Here is a 20,347-nt window from a genome sequence, read left to right on the forward strand (position 1 = left end):
GGCTATGCTCAGAAGGGGCAGATTGGGGCTCCCAGTGTCTCCCACCCTCCTTGAGGCTATCTCATTCCCAGGCAGTGGGCCCCAGCCCCAACTTAGCCTTAGAAGGGCTGTTTGTCCCTACCCCCCCCCCCACCATCACCACCACAGTCTGTTTTGGCTACACTTCCCCCCCTAGTAATTGGCTAATTACTGGAGATTAATGTTGGTAAACAGAAGCCTTCTTCTTTTCTGCCATCTGCTCCTCCATTATTTCCCCATTGCATCCCCCTTTCTCCCCCTGAAGCCCCAGTTAGTCGGCATGGCCTAGAGTCCCTGAGTGAGCAGAGCCAGGAAGGGTGGGAGAGTCCCTGGCCCCAGGTGTTTGGGGGGCCAGGAAGGGGCATGATGAGAGAAGACACAGCTCTCCAGTGCTGGGGCTGTCGGGCAGCATTTTATTGGGAGAGGCTAGCTCAGGAACTGGGTGCCACGGAGGCTTCGGAGTCTTGGGCCGTAGCAGCAGCCAGTGCAGCAGCTCGTGCCTCCTTCTTCTGTCTTTGTTTCTCCTCCTTGAGGCGTTTGCGCTGCTGCTTCTCCAGGTCCTGCAGCAGCTCCTGGAAGCGGGCACTCCTCGGGTCCACCTGGTAGCCCAGGCGTTCCTGGGCCTCAGCCTGCAGTCGGGCCCGCCGCTCCTTGTCGGCCTGCTCCTTTTCCCTGCGCTCCTGCTGCTGCCGCCGCCAGTTCTCAATCATCTGTGGCATCTTGGCCATTCTCTCTGCAATGAGCTGCTCCCTGCAGGGGAGGGTAGAGTGATGAAGACAGCAGCACCCAGCTAGAAAAGGAGCATCCATCCACCCACAGCGGCCCCCCCCCCCCCCGCCATGAAAAACTGGGCAGACTTGTGGTCATTAAAACAGGAAAAGTCCCAGACAAGTGAAGTTAACAGGCAGGAGGGATGAATTAACTTGGTGTGACCCTGAGCACAGGAGAACCAGCCCCCTCAGGAGACCCCAAGTCAACTCGGCATTTTACTGAGCTGCCGGAGCCAGAGAGCTGAATACCATATCGCCATTCCCACAGTACACTCTGATCCTGCAGACATCACTGTGCGTCTACTGTATGCCAGGCCCCGTTGTAAAGGCAAGAAAAGGACCTTTCTCTCCAATCCTACGACTTTGTAGGTCCCAGTCCCAGTCCCATTTTTAAGGATTAGAAAGGTGAAGCTGAAAGATCTAAAGCCCCCATGGCAGAGTCATCCAGCTGGGATGGGGCGGAGACTGGGGTTCACATTCTAGCTTCACCTTTTACTGCCTGGGTGACTGGACAGGTGACTCCACAAACTCCCAGGCTTTGTTTTTCATCTCTACAACGAGGGTGATCCCCTCTTCCTCTTAAGAGTTATTGTGAGGACAAGAACAATTAAAAAGCAGGAACATGCTTGGCCTTCTCCACCAATTTGCCTGCCCTCCAAGAAGCGACACCATCTTGATGTTCCTGGTCTTGCATTCTTCTAAGTCTAATCCTTCAGACTTGTCTCCAAGTCTTGACTCCAAGCCCCATCACCTCCGACCCTTCCCCAGCCACAGTGATCTCCTGGCAGCTCCTTAAAGCATATTCCTACCTCCGGGTCTTTGCACCTTTTACCAGGAACACTCCCTAGGATCTCCCCATTGCTATGTCTGGTCATTCAGGCCTCTAAGGATCAACTCCTTGGAGAGGTTCGAGGTCTCAAACCAAAGTTCTCTGGCACACACATTTTTCAGTTTTATCTTCCTAATGGTTCCCTGTCGCCATTTGAAATTATCTTGTTCTCTGCTATGTGCTCAGCGCCTGGGACAAGGCCTTGCACACAGGAGGTCCTCAGCCCACAGCCCCCGCCTGCCCGACCGCACACACCTGGCCTGGCGCTTCTGCTCCTCCGCCAGCTGCTGCACCCGCAGCGACTCCTGCATGGCCGCCAGGCTCGGGAACCACTCGCGCTCCTCAGCCTCCAGTTCGCGCAGCTGCTCCCGCGACGGCCACAGCGAACCGGCGGCCACCCCGGAGGCGGCGCCGTGCCGCGCAAACTGCTTGGCCGCGTAGCGCGGCCCCAGCTGCCAGCGCGGGGTCAGCGGGTCGTTCGGGTCCGGCCACCAGGGCCCTGGCGAGCGGCGCGGGGGCGGCGGCGCCCGGTAGTCACGGGAGCCCCGGCCCAGAATCGCCGGCAGCTCTAGCAGGCTCCGCGTCCGCCACACGGGCGCCGCCATCTTAGCTGTGCGGGGTCCTCGTGGGCCGGCCGGGGTGGCCACAGCACTGCCTGCGCGCGAGGTCCGAAGGCAGCCTGGGAGGGGCGAGGGGCGTCCCTGCGGCCTAAGTTCTGGGCAGGGGAGAGGAGGGGTTAACAAATATCCTATACATCTTTAAGTATAATTTAAATTTTTATTTTAGCAGTTATTTATTAAAATCTCATTAAGTTTTAATTTTATACATTTAAGGTAGCATTTGATTTTTTATTTCAAAATTTAAGTGTCTGAATTTTAACTATTTATTTTAAAATTTAAAGATTACTTCAGTTTGAAGTTTATTCTACGTATTGCTTTATATTAAATTTTATTTTTAAGTTACTTTATATTTTAAATATTTAGAATCTTTTAAAGATGTTTGTTAAAATATTTAAATTTCATTTTAAATACTTGAATGTTTTCATAACATTAAGTATTCATTTTATGCTTTATTTTATGCTTTTAAATTTGATTTTTAATATCTCAAGATGTTCATTTTAAAGAATTATTTAAAACCTTACCTAGACAATTTTAAATATTTAAATTTCTACTTAAAATGTAAAAGTACGATTAAGATATTTATGTAGAAATTTTATTTTAAATTTTCTTGTAAACATGTTATTACTTTTTGCCTTTTAATTTAATTTTTCATACTTAACAATATTTAAAATGTTTGATCAAAATGCAGCAATTAAACAGTATTTTTTAACAACAGGATTTTAGCCTTAAAGTGAAAAGAAATTCTGTCTCGTGCTGCAGTATTGATGAACCTGGAAGACATTACGCTGAGTGAAATAAGCCAGTCACAAAAGAACATACATCATGTGATTCCACTTATATGAGGACTTTGGAGTAGCCAAATTCATAGACACAGAAAGTAGAATGAATGGTGGTTGGCAGGGACAGAGGAGACAAAGAATGGGAGTTAGCGTTTAACGGTGACAGAGTTCCTGTTTGAGAAGATGAAAAGGTTCTGGAAATGCATGATGTGCTTAATAGCACTGAACAGTACATTGAAAATGATGAAAATGGTATGTTTTATGTTATATATATTTTATCTCTCTCTCTCTCTCTCACACACACACACACACACACACACACACACGAATTGCGGATCGCCGGCATATATATCATTTATGTCAATCTCAAGCTGAAAAGAGCCGGCACCTGAGTCCGTTCACAGCAGAATGGAGACCTAAATTTTGATGTTTCAACCAACAGAATACTACACAGGAATGCAAGAGTAGAAATTACAGCTGGGTGTAATCTCAGCGTGGGTAATCCTCAGGGACAGCATTTGCAACAAAGGAGGCAGGGCCCAAGGGATTCCTTTTCATGAGGGAATGTTTTTCACTGTGTAAAGTTTACACAAATTGTCCTTTTTATGTAAAGTGGAAAAATCCTGGTGTAGTTATGGATGCAAACCTTTAGGGGTAAAGACAAGGCAGCGATCACTCTGGAAATGAAAATGGGGTGAGGGGCTGTGGGGGTAGTGGTCATGGGGCAGGGAGGGTGTGGGGAGAGGGTCACTTGGTAACCGGTCCTTGAGCTGGACATTCCTGTTCTGTTTGCTTTTGGACTGTACTTAATGTTTGTTTGTTTGGTTTTTAAGATTTTATCAGAGAGAGCAAGCGAGCACCAGCAGGGGAAGGGGCAGGGAGGGAGAGAAGCAGGCTCTGTCCTGAGCAAATAGCCCGATGTGGGGCTTGATTTCAGGACCCTGGGATCATGACCTGAGCCGAAGGCCGATGCTTAACCGACTGAGCCACCTAGGTGTCCCTAATGTTATTTCTTGATCTGGGCTACAGGAACGCCTGAGTTATAATTATTCTGTAAGCTGTGTATGTGTGGGCTGCATACTTTCCTGTAGATTTATTATACTTTGTATGTGAAAAAAACCAAAATACAACCAACAAAAAGGATTACAGTGAGAAATCATACTCCCACCTGTCTCCTATACCCCCCGCCCCCCGCCTGAGCTCGTCCCCTGACTTGTGTTAGTTTCTTGTGTACCCTAGAGCATTGCTTTAGACATTGTCATCTGTAGTGTTAACGAATTATTTCGCAAGGACAGATGAATACAGTCACATCTGTCATCACCCAGAGCTAGCAGATACTAACACTTGGACTAGATCGCTTCAGATCTTTTTTTTTTTAATGGAAGTGTAGTTGACGTACAATATTATGTTAGTTTCCGGTGTTCAGTGTAGTGCTTCAACAATGGCACACATTACAAAATGCTCACCACGATAAGTGTAGTCACCATCTGTCACCATACAATGTTACTACAATATTATTGACTCTGTTCCCTATGCTGTACTTGTCATCCCTGTGACTTTATTTTAAAACTGGAAATTTGTACCTCTTAACCCCCTTCACTTATTTTGCCCATCCCTCCACCCCTTCACCTCCTTTCACCCCGCTCTACCCCCATCTACCCCCCCTCAGGTACCCACCTTCAGATCCTTTTTTAAAAAACTCTTTTTAATAAAACTTGCCCCCTACTGTGGAAGTCTCCAATGACAGACAGTAAGGCCTCCACCGACAAATGCCACCCCTTTCCTTCCCCACCCTTCTCAGGATTAACAATTATTTTGAAATTAGCTTATTCTTCCAGGACCAGGCCAAACTTTATGCATTTGCTACTTATCTAGAGTCTTGAAAACAATATGCAATATATATTTTTATTTTTTTACAAGATTTTATTTATTTATTTGAGAGCAAGAGAGCAAGAGAGACAGAGAGAGAGAGAGAGAGAGAGAGTGCACGCATGCAAGTGGGGGGGGTGCAGAGGGAAAGGGAGAAGTAGACTCCCCGCTGAGCAGGGAGCCTGATTCAGGGCTCAACCCCCAGACCCTGGGATCATAACCTGAGCCAAAGGCAAATGCGTAATGACTGATTCACCCAGGCACGCCTCCCTGGAGATTTCTTGTACATGCTGCATAGCTGTTTTTCACACTGGGGGTCAGGGGGCCCATTATTGACTTAGGAAATCAATGAGCTGGGTTACAACTTAGCATTTGTTTATTTACTTCCAGGTTTACAATTAAGGGGAGAATCATTCATAGAAAACTATTTAAAAAATGATTTATTTAGGGACGCCTGGGTGGTTCAGTGGGTTAAAGCCTCTGCCTTCAGCTCCGGTCATGATCCCAGGGTCCTGGGATCGAGCCCCACATCGGGCTCTCTGCTCAGCAGGAAGCCTGCTTCTCCCTCTCTCTCCGCCTGCCTCTCTGCCTACTTGTGATCTCTGTCTGTCAAATAAATAAATAAATAAAATCTTTTAAAAAAGTGATTTATTTTAAAAATTGTGACAAAACACTCCTAAAATTTACCCCTGCCGTCATTTTAAAGTGTGCTAGTCAGTGGCGGTCAGCCCACTGTTGTGCAATCATTACCACCATCCAGCTCTAAAACTTTGCCGTCTTTCAAAACAGAAACTGTCCCTGTTAAACACTTAGTCCGCATTCCTCCCTCCCCCAGAGCCTGGCACCCACCGTTCTATTTCTGTTCCTATGAATCTGACGACTCTAGGCACTTCCTGTAAGGAGAAGCATACTGTATTTGCCTAATTGTGACTGGCTTATTTCCCTTAGCATAACGTCCTCAATAATGTCCCCACTGCAGCCTGTGTTAGAATTTCCTTCCTTTCGGGGCACCTGGGTGGCACCTGGGTTGAGCTTCTGCCTTCAGCTCAGGTCATTGTCTCAGGGTCCTGGGATGGAGCCCTGCGTCAAGCCCCGCATCGGGCTCTCTGCTTGGTGGGAAGTCTGCTCCCCCTCGCCCCGCCTGATTCTCTGCCTACTTGTGATCTCTGTGTCAAATAAATAAATAAACATCTTTAAAAAAATAATTGCCTTCCTTTCTAAGACTGAATGACATTCCATCACATGTATTTACCACATTTTGTTAATCCATTCATCCGCAGATGGACACGTGGGCTGCTTGCACCTTTTAACTGTTGTGAATAATGCTTCCATGAACTTGGGTGCACAGTGGTTATTTATATAGAAAAAAAGGATAAAATAAAAATATCAGATTGTCTCACATGTAGTAAGGGTAAGTATCCTTCGGTAAAACTTGTATTCTACCACATGTACTGTATGTATGTATGTATATATATATACGTTTATACTGATGTTCCAGTTGCAAATGGTGCTAACAACCTTGTCCCAAACAACCGTGCTGATTTTGCTCATAGAGCGGGTCGGTCAAGAATTTGGATATCAACAAAAGCCAAACTATGGAAAGAGCCCAAACGCTCATCTGATGATGGCTGGATAAAGAAGATGTGGTGTGTGTGTCTACAATGGAATATGACTCAGCCATCAAAAAGAACGAAATCTCGCCTTTTGCAGTGAGGTGGATGGAGGGTCTTATGCTAAGTGAAATAAGTCAGTCAGAGAAGGACAAATACCGTATGATTTCACTCCTATGTGGAATTGGAGAAACAAAACAGTTGAACACATGGGAGGGGAGGAAAAGAGAGAGAAGGAAACAAACCATAAGAAACTCATAACTAGGGGCGCCTGGGTGGCTCAGTGGGTTAAAACCTCTGCCTTTGGCTCAGGTCATGATCCCAGGGTTCTGGGATCGAGTCCTGCATTGGACTCTCTACTCAGCAGGGAGCCTGCCTCCTCCTCTCTCTCTGCCTGCCTCTCTGCCTGCTTGTGATCTTTGTCTGCAAATAAATAAATAAAATCTTTTAAAAAATTGAAACTCATAACTATAGAGAATGAATTGTGGGTGGATGCAAAGAGGTGGGTGGGGGGATGGGCTAGATGGGTGATGGGGATTAAGGAGGGCGCTTGTTGTAATGAGTGCTGGGTGTTGTATGTAAGCGATGAACCACTGAATTCTACTCCTGAAATCAATATTGTACTCTATGTTAACTAACAAGAATTTAAATACCACTTTGCAGGGCGCCTGGGTAGCTCAGTGGGTTAAGCCGCTGCCTTCGGCTCAGGTCATGATCTCAGGGTCCTGGGATCGAGTCCCGCATCGGGCTCTCTGCTCAGCGGGGAGCCTGCTTCCCTCTCTCTCTCTCTGCCTGCCTCTCTGTTTACTTGTGATCTCTCTGTCAAATAAATAAATAAAATCTTAAAAAAAAATAAACACAACTTTGCAAAAAAAAAAAAAAAGGGGGGGTGCTAATTTGGGCAGTGCACAGTGGGGATGGATGGCTCGTCTCTACTCTATGCTTTCCGCAGCTTCAGCTGGGAAGAATTTGAAGTTGAATGAATTGACGCCTGGCTACCAGAATCATCAGAATCATCAGAAGGCATCTCTCTTCATTCATGTCTCGTCATTGATGCTGGCTGAAGTCTCAGGTAGGCTATTGGCTGAATATCCTCGAGAAAATGAGCCAATTTGAGCTTCCTTACAACATGGCAGCAGGGTCCCCAGGGCTCTAGGCTGAAGGGCATGGCATTTTGATGACTGAATCGCAGGAGTCACATGACGTCATTTCTGCTCTATGCTATTGGCGGAGTCAGTCGTCAGGGTTGTCTAGGTTCAGGAGGAGGGGTCAAAGATTGTCATGCAATCAAAGGGTTTTCTCTTTTTTTTTAAGCTTTTTTTTTTTTTTAAAGATTTTATTTATTTATTTGACAGAATGAGAGACCACAAGCAGAGGGAGCAGCAGAAGGAGAGGGAGGGGCAGGCTACCCGCTGAACAGGGAGCCCTGATGGGGGACTCGATCCCAGGACCTGAGATCACGACCCGAGTTGAAGGCAGATGCTTAACCAACTGAGCCACCCAGGTGCCCCCAGTCAGAAGATTTTCAAGGTCACATACAAAGAATTATGTGTGGGGTGGAGCATACTGTTGAGGTCTCTTTGGAAAGTACATTCTGCCGCCTCTGGTTCATAGAATAAAATGTATTTCTCACTGCAGTTAGTTGTAAAAAATAATAGTTAAAAAAAAATTTCCGGGGCACCTGGGTGGCTCAGTGAGTTAAAGCCTCTGCCTTCAGATCAGGTCATGATCTCAGGGTCCTGGGATCGAGCCCCGCATCCGGCTCTCTGCTTAGTGGGGGGCCTGCTTCCCTTCCTCTCTCTCTGCCTGCCTCTCTGCCTACTTGTGATCTCTGTCTGTCAAATAAATAAGTAAATAAATCTTTTTTAAAAAGTTTCAAAAAAATCTCTGCTCAATGTTGTTCATGGTATGAATAAACTATTCCAGCAGGCTGTTTTGATGGACAGTTGGTTCCTATATTTCTTGGTTGCAAAAATAATGCAATAGTGAGCTTCCTTGTCCATGTCCCCTGTGCCTACCGGAAGGTTTCCCAGGGGTGCCCAACAAGTCTTTCCCCAAGCTTTGCTGAGGGATACATGGCCAGTGTGGCTGAGGTCTAAGTGAATGAAGGGACTGAGGAAGGAGGTGCATTGCACGGTGATATACTGGGGTCAGCCAAGCAGACATTATTGGCTATGGTGAAGAGTTCGGTTTTATTCCAAGGGCCATGGGGAGCCATGGAGGTGTTTGAGCAAAGAAGAGATGGATATGATTTATGGTTCTCCTCTGGCTGCTGAGAAGAAAAGACACTGGGGGGTGGGCAACATGCAGAAGCAAGAACACCCATTAGCGGGTAGAAGGGGCCACATGGTCCCTGACCTGCCCTGGCCTCAGGGCCTTTGCATTACCTTTGCTGTTACTATGTCTAGAAGTGTCTTCCAGCATTTTTATCTAGTGGGCTCTTTCTTGTCATTAATGTTTAACTCTGCAGCCACCTGTTCCACTTTTTGAAACTTTGAAGAGACAGGTAATGAAGTAGAGCTGGCCCTTGACCTCAAACAGCTGACAATCTTGTGGGTGAAACCAATAAATAATGACAACGGAAGTGAAAGAAGTAAGTTCCCCCTGATGGGCAGCCAGGTGCAGGACTTCTGGGCCGCAGTTTCCTAACCAGACCAGGAAATCTGGAATCCACTCTGAGAAACACCAGTTTAGAAGCTAAGAGTGAACACTTTGATGTCAAAGGAGCCTCAGGTGAGTTTCAGCCACTGGCCAGGGCTCTCTGCACACGCAGGGGTTAAATGGCACTGGAGAGGGACAGGGGTAGGAGTGGGGGTTGGGGGCACAGAGAGGGGAGGCTCCTGAGGGCAGGTCTTAAATTGAAATTTTATTTAAATTAATATTAAAATTAGAATTTACATAGCATAAAATTAATTGTTTTAAAGATTTGTTTTTATTTATTTATTTGAGAGAGAGAGAGACAGAGAGATAGAGCGCAGGGAGGGGCAGGGGGAGAGGGAGAGAAAAAGTTTAGCAGACTTCTTGCTGAGCTCCGGGCTGACACAGGGCTCTATCCCTCAACCCCTTAAGGTAATCATTTTATTTATTTTTTTTAAAGATTTTATTTATTTATTTGACAGATGGAGATCACAAGTAGGCAGAGAGGCAGGCAGAGAGAGAGAGAGGAAGGAAAGCAGGCTCCCTGCTGAGCAGAGCCTGATGCGGGGCTCGATCCCAGGACCCTGGGATCATGACCTGAGCTGAAGGCAGAGGCTTTAACCCACTGAGCCACCCAGGCGCCCCTAAACTTAATCATTTTAAAGTGAACAATCCAGGGGGGTCTGGGTGGCTCAATCAGTTGAGCATGGGACTCTGGGTTTTGGCTGAGGTCCTGATCTCAGGGTCATGAGATCAAGCCCCATGTCGGCTCCTTGCTCAGGGTGGAGTCTGCTTCAAAATCTCTCTCCCTCATAAATAAATAAATAAACAAACAAATAAATATATAAATAACGTTAACAGTACAGGGGCGCCTGGGTGGCACAGTCAGTTAAGCGTCTGATTCTTGGTTTCATGATCCTGGGGTCATGAGATCAAACTCTACATTCAGCAGGGAGTTTTCTTGGGATTCTCGCTCCCTCTCCCTCCCTCTCCCACATGTGCTCTTTCTCTCTCTGTCTCTTAAATAAATAAATAAATAAATAACTATTAAAAAAATAAAACGGGGGCATCTGGGTGGCTCAGTCGTTAAGTGTCTGCCTTCGGCTCAGGTCATGATCCCGGGGTCCTGGGATTGAGTCCCACATTGGGCTCCCTGCTCAGCAGGAAGCCTATTTCTCCCTCTCTCACTTTCCCTGCTTGTTTTCCCCTCTCTCGCTGTGTTTCTCTCTGTCAAATAAATAAATAAAATCTTTAAAAAAATAAATAAAATAAAATGAACTATGCAGTAGCTTTAGCAAATCCGTAGTGTTGAGAAACTCCCGCCTCTGTCTAGTTCTGGAGCATTTCCATTGCCCCAAAAGGAAATTCCATCCCTGTTAACAGTGACTCCCGCTTAACTCCTCCCCTTAACTCCTGGTAACCAGTTCTACTTTGTCTCTACCAATTTGCCTAATTCTGCATATTTCCTATAAACGGAGTCATTTGTGACCATTTGTGTCTGGATTATTTTACTTACCACATTTTCGAGGTTCATCCGTACTGTAACACAATCAGTCCTTGTCGACTGAGTTGCGTCCCTCCTCAACAATTAGTATGTTAAAGTGCTGGTTCCCAGTACCTCAGAATGTGACCACATGCAGAAATAAGATCTCTGGGGCACCTGGGTGGTTCAGTGGGTTAAAGCCTCTGCCCTCAGCTTGGGTCACGATCCCAGGGCCTGGGATAGAGCCCCGCATTGGGCTCTCTGCTCCGCGGGGAGCCTGCTTCCTCCTCTCTCTCTGCCTGCTTCTCTGCCTATTTGTGATCTCTCTCTGTCAAATAAATAAATAAAATCTTTAAAAAAAGAAAGAAAGAAAGAAAGAAAGATCCCTAAAAAAGTAACTAAAATGGGGTCAGTACAGTGGGCCCCAACCCATTATGTCGGTATCCTTTTAAGAAAAGGAAATCCAGGGGCACCTGGGTGGTTCAGTGGTTTAAGCCTCTGCCTTCGGCTCAGGTCATGATCTCAGGGTCCTGGGATCGAGCCCCGCATGGGGCTCTCTGCTCAGCAGGGGGCCTGCTTCACCCCCCCCCTTCTCCTCTGCCTGCCTCTCTGCCTACTTGTGATCTTTGTCTGTGAAATAAATAAATAAAATCTTGGGGGAAAAAAAGAATTAAAAAAAAGAAAATGAAATCCAGGGGTGCCTGGGTGGCTCAGTGGTTTAAGCCTCTGCCTTCGACTCAGGTCATGATCCCAGGGTCCTGAGATCCAGCCCCGCATGGGGCTCTCTGCTCTGCAGGGAGCCTGCTTCCTCCTCTCTCTGCCTACCTCCCTGCCTACTTGTTATCTCTGTCTGTCAAATAAATAAATAAAATCTAAAAAAAAAAAAAAGAAAGAAAGAAAAGAAAGGAAATCCTGGGGCACCTGCGTGGCCCAGTGGGTGAAGCCTCTGCCTTTGGCTCAGGTCATGGTCTCAGAGTCCTTGAATAGAGTCTCGTATCGGGCTCTCTGCTCAGCAGGGAGCCTGCTTCTCCCCCCTTCTTTGCCTGTCTCTCTGCCTCATTGTGATCTCTGTCAAATAAATAAATAAAATCTTAAAAAAAAAAAGAAAGAAAAGAAATCTGGACACAGACTCACACGGAAGGAGAACCCCATGAAGACCCAGGGAGGTGATGGTCATCCACGAGCTAAGGAGAGAGGCTTTATATGTTCAGAATAAAAACGAGCTAGGGTGACCCCTCGATCTCAGATTCCTAGGCTCCAGAACTGCGAGAACATAAATTTCTGTTGAGGAAACTCCCTAGTCTGTGGTCCTCTGGGATGGCAGCCCGAGCAAATTAATATGTACTTCATTCCTTTTTACCACTGAACGATATTCCATTGTAGGGATCTTTTCTTTTTGCAGTAACAAGATGGAAAAGAACATAAATGTCCAAGACTAGAGAGCTAATTAAGGAAACTAATAAACATCCAAAGGATGGAATACCATGCAGATGTTAAAAAAGAATAAAGATCCTCTTGGGGCGCCTGGGTGGCTCAGTTGGTTAAGCGTCTGCCTTTGGCTCAGGTTGTGATCTCAGGGTCCTGGGATGGAGCCCGGAATTGGGCTCCTTGCTCAGCGGGAAGTCTGCTTCTCCCTCTGCCTCTGCTCCTTCCCCCTCTGCTTGTGCTCTCTCTCTAAAAGAAGGAAAGGAAAGTAAGGAGAAAGAATAAAGGTGCTCTATAGATCATGATTCTCAGAGTTTGGTCCCCAGGCCAGCAGCAACCCACCCCCCAACCTGGAAACCTGTTAGAAATGCAGGTTCTTGGGGTGCCTGGGTGGCTCAGTGGGTTAAGCCTCTGCCTTCAGCTCAGGTCATGATCCCAGGGTCCTGGGATCAAGCCCCACATTGGGCTCTCGGCTCAGCAGGAAGCCTGCTTCCTCCTCTCTCTCTGCCTGCCTCTCTGCCTACTTGAGATCTCTGTCTGTCAAATAAATAAATAAAATCTTTAAAAAAAAAAAAAAGAAATGCAGGTTCTTAACCTCCATCCCAGAATCAGATACTCTCCCATGAGCCCCCAGGAGACAAGGGAGCATTGCTGAGGTACCAGACTCCCTCCTGTATATGACCCTACACACTTGGGGTTCACAGCAGCCCCAACGTGGTTTTTAAAAACATCAGTGCCTGGATCCCATCCCCAGAGATTCCACTGTAATTGATCTGGAGCAGGGTCTGGGAAGGAATCACCCAATTAAAACTGACTCTAACGGGCAGAGTCATGTTCCAGATTGTTCCTTGCAGGATTCATTGTGAAGGGCAATGGAGAAATAAATTTGGGAGATAAGTGTGCAGCAGAATAGTCTTCAGAGTAGAAATGAAACAATATGAAGTGGAAGATAGATGAAAGTTAAAAGGATGAGTGTGTGTGTGTGTGTGTATAATACCATGTATATTAAATTTAAAACAACAAAACAATTTTATATATCCAAATGGATACATATGTAGTAGAACTATGAATACAGGCATGAGAATTTAAATTGACCAATTCAGGAATTAGGAACAAGTATAGCGCCAGTTTCTCTCATGTCTGTAATTTTTAATTTTTTGATTGGGTTAATGAGTACAAGGGTTTTTGTTATATATATCTATATGTATTTTTAAAAAATATTATTTATTTATTTGACACAGAGACAGAGATCACAAGTGGGCAGAGAGGCAGGCAGAGAGAGAGGGAGAAGCAGGCTCCCTGCTGAGCACAGAGCCCGATGCGGGGCTCAATCCCAGGACCCTGAGATCATCACCTGATCTGAAGGCAGAGGCTTAACCCACTGAGCCACTCAGGCACCCCTATATTTTTATCTATACTTATTTGAATGCCCGAAATAGTTCACTTATAAAGCAAGGGGGCAGACCAATCGTATAGATTGCTTTCATTTGTACTTTTTTCTTTTCTTATGTTTCCTTTTGTATACTTAAAAAATTTTTTTTAAAGATTTTATTTATTCATTTGAGACAGATACAGAGAGAGAGAGAGAGTATGAGCGTGGGCGGGGGGGGGGGAGGCAAAGAGAGAGGGAGAAGCAGGCTCCCTGCTGAGCCAGGAGCCAGATGTGGGGCTTGATCCCAGGACCCTGGGGAGATCATGACCTGACCCAAAGGCAGAAGCTTAACCGACTGAGCCATCCAGGGGTCCCAAAACAACTTTTTTAAAAAAATATTTTATTTATTTGACAGAGAGAAATCACAACTAGGTAGAGAGGCAGGCAGAGAAAGAGGAGGAAGCAGGCTCCCTGCAGAGCAGAAAGCCCCATGTGAGGCTCGATCCCAGGACCCTGGGTTCATGACCCGAGCCGAAGGCAGAGGCTTTAACCCACTGAGCCACCCAGGCGCCCCACTTTTTTTTTTTTTTAAGTAGTCTCCACATCCAGTGTGTAGCCCATGGTGGACTTGAACTCAAGACCCTGAGATCAAGACCTGCACTGAGATCAAGAGTGGGAAGCCTAGGGGTGACTGGGTGGCTCAGTGGGTTAAAGCCTCTGCCTTTGGCTCAGGTCATGATCCCAGGGTCCTGGGATCGAACCCCGCATCGCATCGGGCTCTCTGCTCAGCAGGGAGCCTGCTTCCCCCTCTCTCTGTCTCTGCCTGCCTCTCTATCTATGTCTGTCAAATAAATAAATAAAATCTTAAAAAAAAAAAAAAAGAGTGGGAAGCCTAACCAACTGAGCACCCAGACACCCCAAAGCAATGTTTAAACTCTAAAGTGAAGCCCTTCCCTGAAACAAAAACTTGCTGCTCTTTTCAACATGGAAATTCAAATGCAAATACAAGTAACGCATAGCTGCAAGTTCTTGTCCTCATCCCTCAAAAGTCAGCACACAATAGACATCCAGTTTTTATTTTTTTAAAGATTTGTTCATTTGACAGAGAGAGAGCACAAGCAGGCAGAGCCCCATGGAGAGGCAGAAGCAGGTTCTCCGCTGAGCAGGGACCCCCCACTTGGGGCTCAATCCCAGGATCCTAGGATAATGACCTGAGCAGAAGGCAGACGTTTAAAGACTGAGCCAACCAGGCACACCTAGACATCCAGTTCTGATTTTTTTTAAACTTAATTTTTCTTGGTTATATTTCCAGGTAAAAAGGAGCTTCCTTAGCCCTGTACCACTGGGTAGTATTATGGGATCCTGCCTGGTGAGTCCGGGGAACAGCAAGGAGGCCCCGTGTGGCTGGAGGGAGTGAGAAAGGAGGACAGGATAGGAAAGCTGAGGTTGAGATAGTGGTGATTGGAGCGGACAGAAAGGCATCGGTGGACTGCCGTGAGGACTTGGGCTGTTACCCTGGGTGAAGTGGGAGCCCTGGAAGATTCTGAGCAGAGGAGAGAAGTGCCTGGACACAAGTATTCACCTGCGCCTTCTGGCTGCTGTGGAGGCAGCAAACTTCGGGGAGAGGCGTGGGGACGGGGATAGCTGGAGCACCGCGGTGGAGGGACAGTATTGGTTCAAATGGGACATAATGGCTGTGTCCGGGTGGGGGAAGGAAAGAGGACTGAGAAGTAGATGGATTCTAGGTAGACTCTGAAGCGGATGGGACTTGACGTCATATCAGATGGGGGGGCGTCAGAGAAAGAGGGGTCAGCAGGGCTCCAAAGTTTGGGTCCTTGGCACCTGGCAGGAGCTGTCATCAGCTGGGTCTGGAGGACAGCGAGAGAGCGGGTTGGGGGACGCCCAGGAGCTCGCATGTAGCGGGGTGAGTGGGAAGCCCCCTTGCACCTCTGGCCAGGTGGGGGCATCCAGAAGGTAGACTTCCCGGGCGCGGCCGCCGCGCAGTCCCGAGAGCTACCGCCAGAGGGCGAGCGCGCCCCATCGCCCTCCGCAGCTCCGCGGGGCGCGGGAAGGACCCGCTCTGCCGCTTCTCACGGCCCTGCCGCCGGCAGCTCCTCGCCTGGGTGCGAAATGCGGGCCGCGGAGGTGCCAGGGCCTGTATCGGAGTCCCCGGCCCCACCCCCAGGCATCCCTGGGGCTCCAAAGCCTGGGACGCGGCTCCCAGCCTCTTTCTGTGTTTCCAGCCCTCCGGCCTCCACCCCCCACCAGGCTGTTCCCACCACTTCCAACAGCAGCTCAAGGCTCTGCAAAAATGTCACCTCCTGGGGAGGCCTTCTCTGACCACCCTGGGGGCAGAAGGCCCCGCCCTGACACCTGTAAGGCACATCCTATTTAAATAACTTCTTTACACCGAAGCCTCTGGAATCTTTGTTTTCTGAACCTGTTTTCTGCACTGAAATGTCAAAAGCACAGTGAGGATCCATTTCTGTCTTGCCCCCCACCCCCCCACCCCCGGATCTCCAGGGCTCAGAATTATGCCTGGCCGCTAATAGGTGCTAAAGAAAAAGCAGCTCTAGAGATGTTCATCATAGTTTACTCGTAGTGCTACAGTGTATCAGTCTCTGCTCTAAGCTGTTTACCTGAAGGATCTCACCTGCCCAGGTAGGAAGTGTTAATAATACAAGGGTCTCTGTAACAGTAGAGGAAGCTGGGGCCCAGCATGGCTGAGGGGGTCGCACAACCAGAAAGTTGCAATGCTGAGGCTGCCACGGGGAGGCCTGGCTGCGATGGCTGGTTTTGCCTGCTGGAGGGAGGCTGCCCTGGACGGGAGAAGAAGCTCCCTTCCCCCCAGCCTCCAGGCATTGTGCCCCCGAGCCCCTGTTTTTCCAGTGGTGCCTTTCCCTGTCCCCACAGCCCACCCACCCACAGACCCAGCCCCCACCCAGAACCCTGACAGGCTGCGGGGGGGAGGGGTGGGAACCCAGCGGGCCTTGGTTTATTTTCCTCCCCACTGTGGTGTCTCCCGCCAGAGCTGCGCGCTGCCCAGTTTGGGGGCAGGCCATTAAAAGCGGGTCTGAAAGGCCGGGACTCCACTCACCAGACAGCAGGGTTGACTGCCCAGGACCCTGAGCCCAGTCCCAGACTGAATGACAGACGGACGGATGTTCCTCGGCCAGCTGACCACTCTCCTGAGCCTGCTCAGTGGGGCCCGGTTGCACACCGGCTCCGGGAGGCCTGGACTCCTGGGGCCCCCACCCCAGCTCTGGGATGCCGCCAATCAGACCCGGGCCCTGGGCCGAGGGACCCTAGGTTCCCAGGGACAGTCCTCTGCCCTCCGCAGCTGGAAGGCCTTCTTGGGCCTGCAGAAACCTGGGCCGCTGGGGAGAGGTAGCCAGCACCATGGGCAGGAGGTGGCCCCGACCGTGTCTCTGCCACTGGACCCGCAGGAAGTGGCCCAGGAGATGTGCAGGGCTGTGCCCTACACTCAGGTGAGGGTGGGTCAGGGGAGAGGAGGGTGGAGTTTCAGCGTGGGCAGAGGGCAGACTCGGGTCCTGCACAGATCTGGGGTCAAGCCTGGCATATCTCCTATCCTCAGTTTCCTCCTACCCAACCGTGAGGTTTACCTCCGTCCTGGTCTCCCACCCAAGTCTATTTTTCCACTTAACAGCCAGAGGGCACCTGCAAATATCTGAGTCACATTCTCTTCCTCCACTCAGAACCCTCCATGGCTCCCACTTCATTCAGAGCAAAAGCCATGTCCTTCCGGAGGTCCACCAGGCCCTGCACTCTCTGCCTGTCACCTCCTCGCCCTTGCCTCCTCTCCCTCTCCCCCCCCACCCACTTCACTCCTGCCATACCAGCCACCTGGCTTTTTATCTGGACACACCCAACGTCACATCTACCTCAGGGCCTTTGCACTGGCTGTTCCCTTTTGCCTCTACCACTCCCTCCCAACTCCCCGAGCATTCTGTGGCTCCTTCTCTCACCTCCTCCAGGTTTTTGCTCAGACATCATTTAAAAATGCAACACCTGCCACCCTGTTGCCTGTTTCCTGCTTTATTTCTTGCTGTGGAACACATCACCTAACATATAAAACTGATTTTGAAATTGCATCTATCGTGTCTCCCTCACTAGGATGTCTGCTCCGATAGGGCAGGGATTATATTATGCCTCGTTTGCTTCTGTAGCCCTATCTCCAGGCCTGGGAGCAGAGCCAGGCACACGATAAGCCCTCAGTGTTTGTTGAATGAATAAATGAATGAATGAATGATAGTATCTGCCCCCTAAGGGCTACTGGGCAGTTGAACGAGACAGATATGGGTATGGGCACCCAGTCACTGCTCCGTAAGTGTTGTGAGAACTCGAACCATGTGTTTAGAACACCAGCTTTGGTGTGCCCGGTGTACCTGGCTTCAAGTTATGCCTTAACTAATGATTTCTGTGTGACCTGGGGGAAGTGGCTTCCCTTCTCTGAGCCTCATTTCCTATCTTTGCAACAACAGACTTAACAATAGACATGAATTTACGCAAGGTGTTTGGAGCCATGCCCTGCAAGGCATCCGTTCCCAACATCCCCTGGCTTGTTATTCATTCAGCAAATTTTCGCTGAATCCAGGTGACATGAGGGCGACTGCGTGGCCTTGGACCAGATACCTTGCCCTGAATCCTCCCCCAGTTGCCCCAGGCAGCCGGGCACACTGCACCCGGCGGAGGGAACCCCTGGCTTGGGATCCAGCGGTGTACCCTCTCCCAGAGCTATAACTGCCCCAGGATGACACAAAGAATTTCTAAGGGTTCGCAATCCCTTCATTAAGGGGAGCCTCAGGTCTCCTCATATGTAAATGAGAATCCTAAGATTCCAGCCTGGAGCATTGTGGGAGGAGTGAGTTCCCAGGCAGTGCGGGCCCTGACCTGGTGTTAGGGTTCAGCATGGTCAGCTTTCGGGACGATGGGCCAGCTGAGCCGCCCGCCATAAACAAAGCAGAGAACGTCCCTGTCTCCAGGTATCTTATGTTCTAGGAGAGGAACATCCAAAGAGAACTATAAATTACTAGCAGCCCATGAAGAAAGAGACTGGCCGCAGGGATAGAGACCAGGGATAGAGGGGAAGACTCTGCCTGTGGAGGGGCTTCTGAGGAAGGAGCAGTCGGGATGAGCTCAGGGGAGGATGGAGGGAGGAGCTCAGGTGCAGGGCACCGCAGGGGCAACGGGCCAGTGGTGGGCTTGTGTTTGGAGTACCAGAGGAGCAGTGAGGAGTCTGGGGCAGCTGGGACAGAGTGAGGGGAGAGGGGTTGACGGGGGGGGGGGGGGGTGTCGCAGGAATGCAGGGTTTAAACAGAGAAGGGCTATGATCTGGGGACGAGTTGATAAAGCCAAGAAGTTGGAGGGGACCCCAGGAGGAACTTTTGTTGAAGGCCAACTGTGTGCCCAGCAAGGGGCGAAAGGCTTTCTGTTTAATCCTCCCCTCCACCCCTTCCTGCTCTCCCTCCTCCCCAGAGGCGCGGCAGACTCCTCCCAATGCCAATCCCCAAGTGACCTCCTCATGGTCTCCTTCTCTGAAAAATCAACCCTTCCCTGTAGTACCCCTCTCTGTTGAAAGGGCTAGACTGATTGCTCTCTTGTCTGGCTGAACTTCCACCGTGTCACAGGTGAGGAAACAGGACCAGAGAGGTTAAGTAGCTTGCTCCGAGTCACACAGCCAGGAGGTAGCATTGGGCCTCTAGAGGTGGGGTGGAAGTGGATGGGAGATGATTCTCCCCATTCAGGCCCCAGACTCCGCTGCCCTTGACCCATCTCCCGGCCCCAGGTGCTCTCCCAGCCCGGCTGCTCGTCAGTTCACCTCCGCAATCACCTCTGCTTTGGCCGCTGCTCCTCCCTCTACATCCCCAGCTCGCAGCCCACCCCGCTCGTCCTCTGCAACAGCTGTGTGCCCGCTCGCAAGCGCCGGACCCCCGTCCTCCTGTGGTGTTGGGCGAGCCGCCCAGACTCCCGTCGACGGATGAAGACATCGACTGTGCTGGTTGAAGGCTGTCAGTGCAGCTCGAAGGCGTGATCTGTGCTTGATGGACAGACACACAGATGCGAACTCCTTGGAGAGATGGGGGAGGGGGGGACGTGCCCAGAAGACGCTGACCTGGATCATGAGCACTGGATCAAGAGACTGGGGACACAGGGACAGCCAGACAGGGCTCTGGGGACACCAGACACATCCCCACTGGGGAGGTGGGGGTGGGGACCACTCACAGTCATAGCACACACTTTGGGAGCACTCCGTTTGCCCGGTCCCTCACTAAGTGTTTGACACCCGCTACCTCCTGTCATCCTCGGAGCAGCCCAATGTGGTACAGGTTGGTATCATCCCATTTCTCAGAGAAGGAAACTGAGGCTCTAGGAGGCAAAGTCACTTGCTCAGGTCACACAGCAGTAAATGACAGATCTGGCATTCGAATCCTAGGCCACGTGGCAACAAATTTTAACCACCAGGCTAGACCCCCTCTCCTAGAAGGAAAGACACACTCCCAGCTACAGGGAGGACCGATGGTCCTGCACAGAGCAGGCGACACAGGGATGACCCATTCTCGGGACCTCAAGAAACCAAGTCAGGGAGGCCCACGGAGCCACGGGGGGAAGCGTGCGCTCCCCAAGTCAGGGGCAGGACCATGTGATCCCAGCTGCCCCTCTAGCCCTAGCTCCTTAAGTCTCCATACAGCACCACGCACAGTGTGGAATTAAACAGGAACCGTGATGGTTGGCCAAGCCCAGTTGTGCGTGTGCGTGTCCGTGTCCGTGCGCGTGTGTGTGTGTTCCTCCAACCAGGGTTCCCTGGGAGCAGTGGCCCTGTGCTGGGGTGTGGGCATCAGCGGTGCTCCCTCCATAGCCTGGTACAGGGTCTGCGGCGCAGGAGGGCAGCCTGGCTCTGGGCGGCTGGAACCAGG

At 49.6% G+C, this 20,347-nt stretch overlaps 2 protein-coding genes across 2 annotated transcripts; one reads left to right on the top strand and one right to left on the bottom strand.

The window, feature by feature from the left end:
- Nucleotides 1-411: 411 nt before the first annotated feature.
- On the bottom strand, nucleotides 412-2,246 carry GADD45GIP1 (GADD45G interacting protein 1). Its single transcript, XM_045992017.1, has 2 exons — nucleotides 1,873-2,246; nucleotides 412-768 (listed from the first exon to the last, which is right to left on the bottom strand). The coding sequence occupies exons 1-2, from the start codon at nucleotides 2,220-2,222 to the stop codon at nucleotides 450-452; spliced, it is 669 nt and encodes a 222-aa protein (XP_045847973.1). The 5' UTR covers nucleotides 2,223-2,246; the 3' UTR covers nucleotides 412-449.
- Nucleotides 2,247-16,573: 14,327 nt separating this feature from the next.
- On the top strand, nucleotides 16,574-19,464 carry DAND5 (DAN domain BMP antagonist family member 5). Its single transcript, XM_045990174.1, has 2 exons — nucleotides 16,574-16,900; nucleotides 19,219-19,464. The coding sequence occupies exons 1-2, from the start codon at nucleotides 16,574-16,576 to the stop codon at nucleotides 19,462-19,464; spliced, it is 573 nt and encodes a 190-aa protein (XP_045846130.1).
- Nucleotides 19,465-20,347: the final 883 nt, after the last annotated feature.

Source organism: Meles meles, chromosome 20 (genome assembly GCF_922984935.1).
Source record: "Meles meles chromosome 20, mMelMel3.1 paternal haplotype, whole genome shotgun sequence".
Lineage (NCBI taxonomy): Eukaryota > Metazoa > Chordata > Mammalia > Carnivora > Mustelidae > Meles > Meles meles.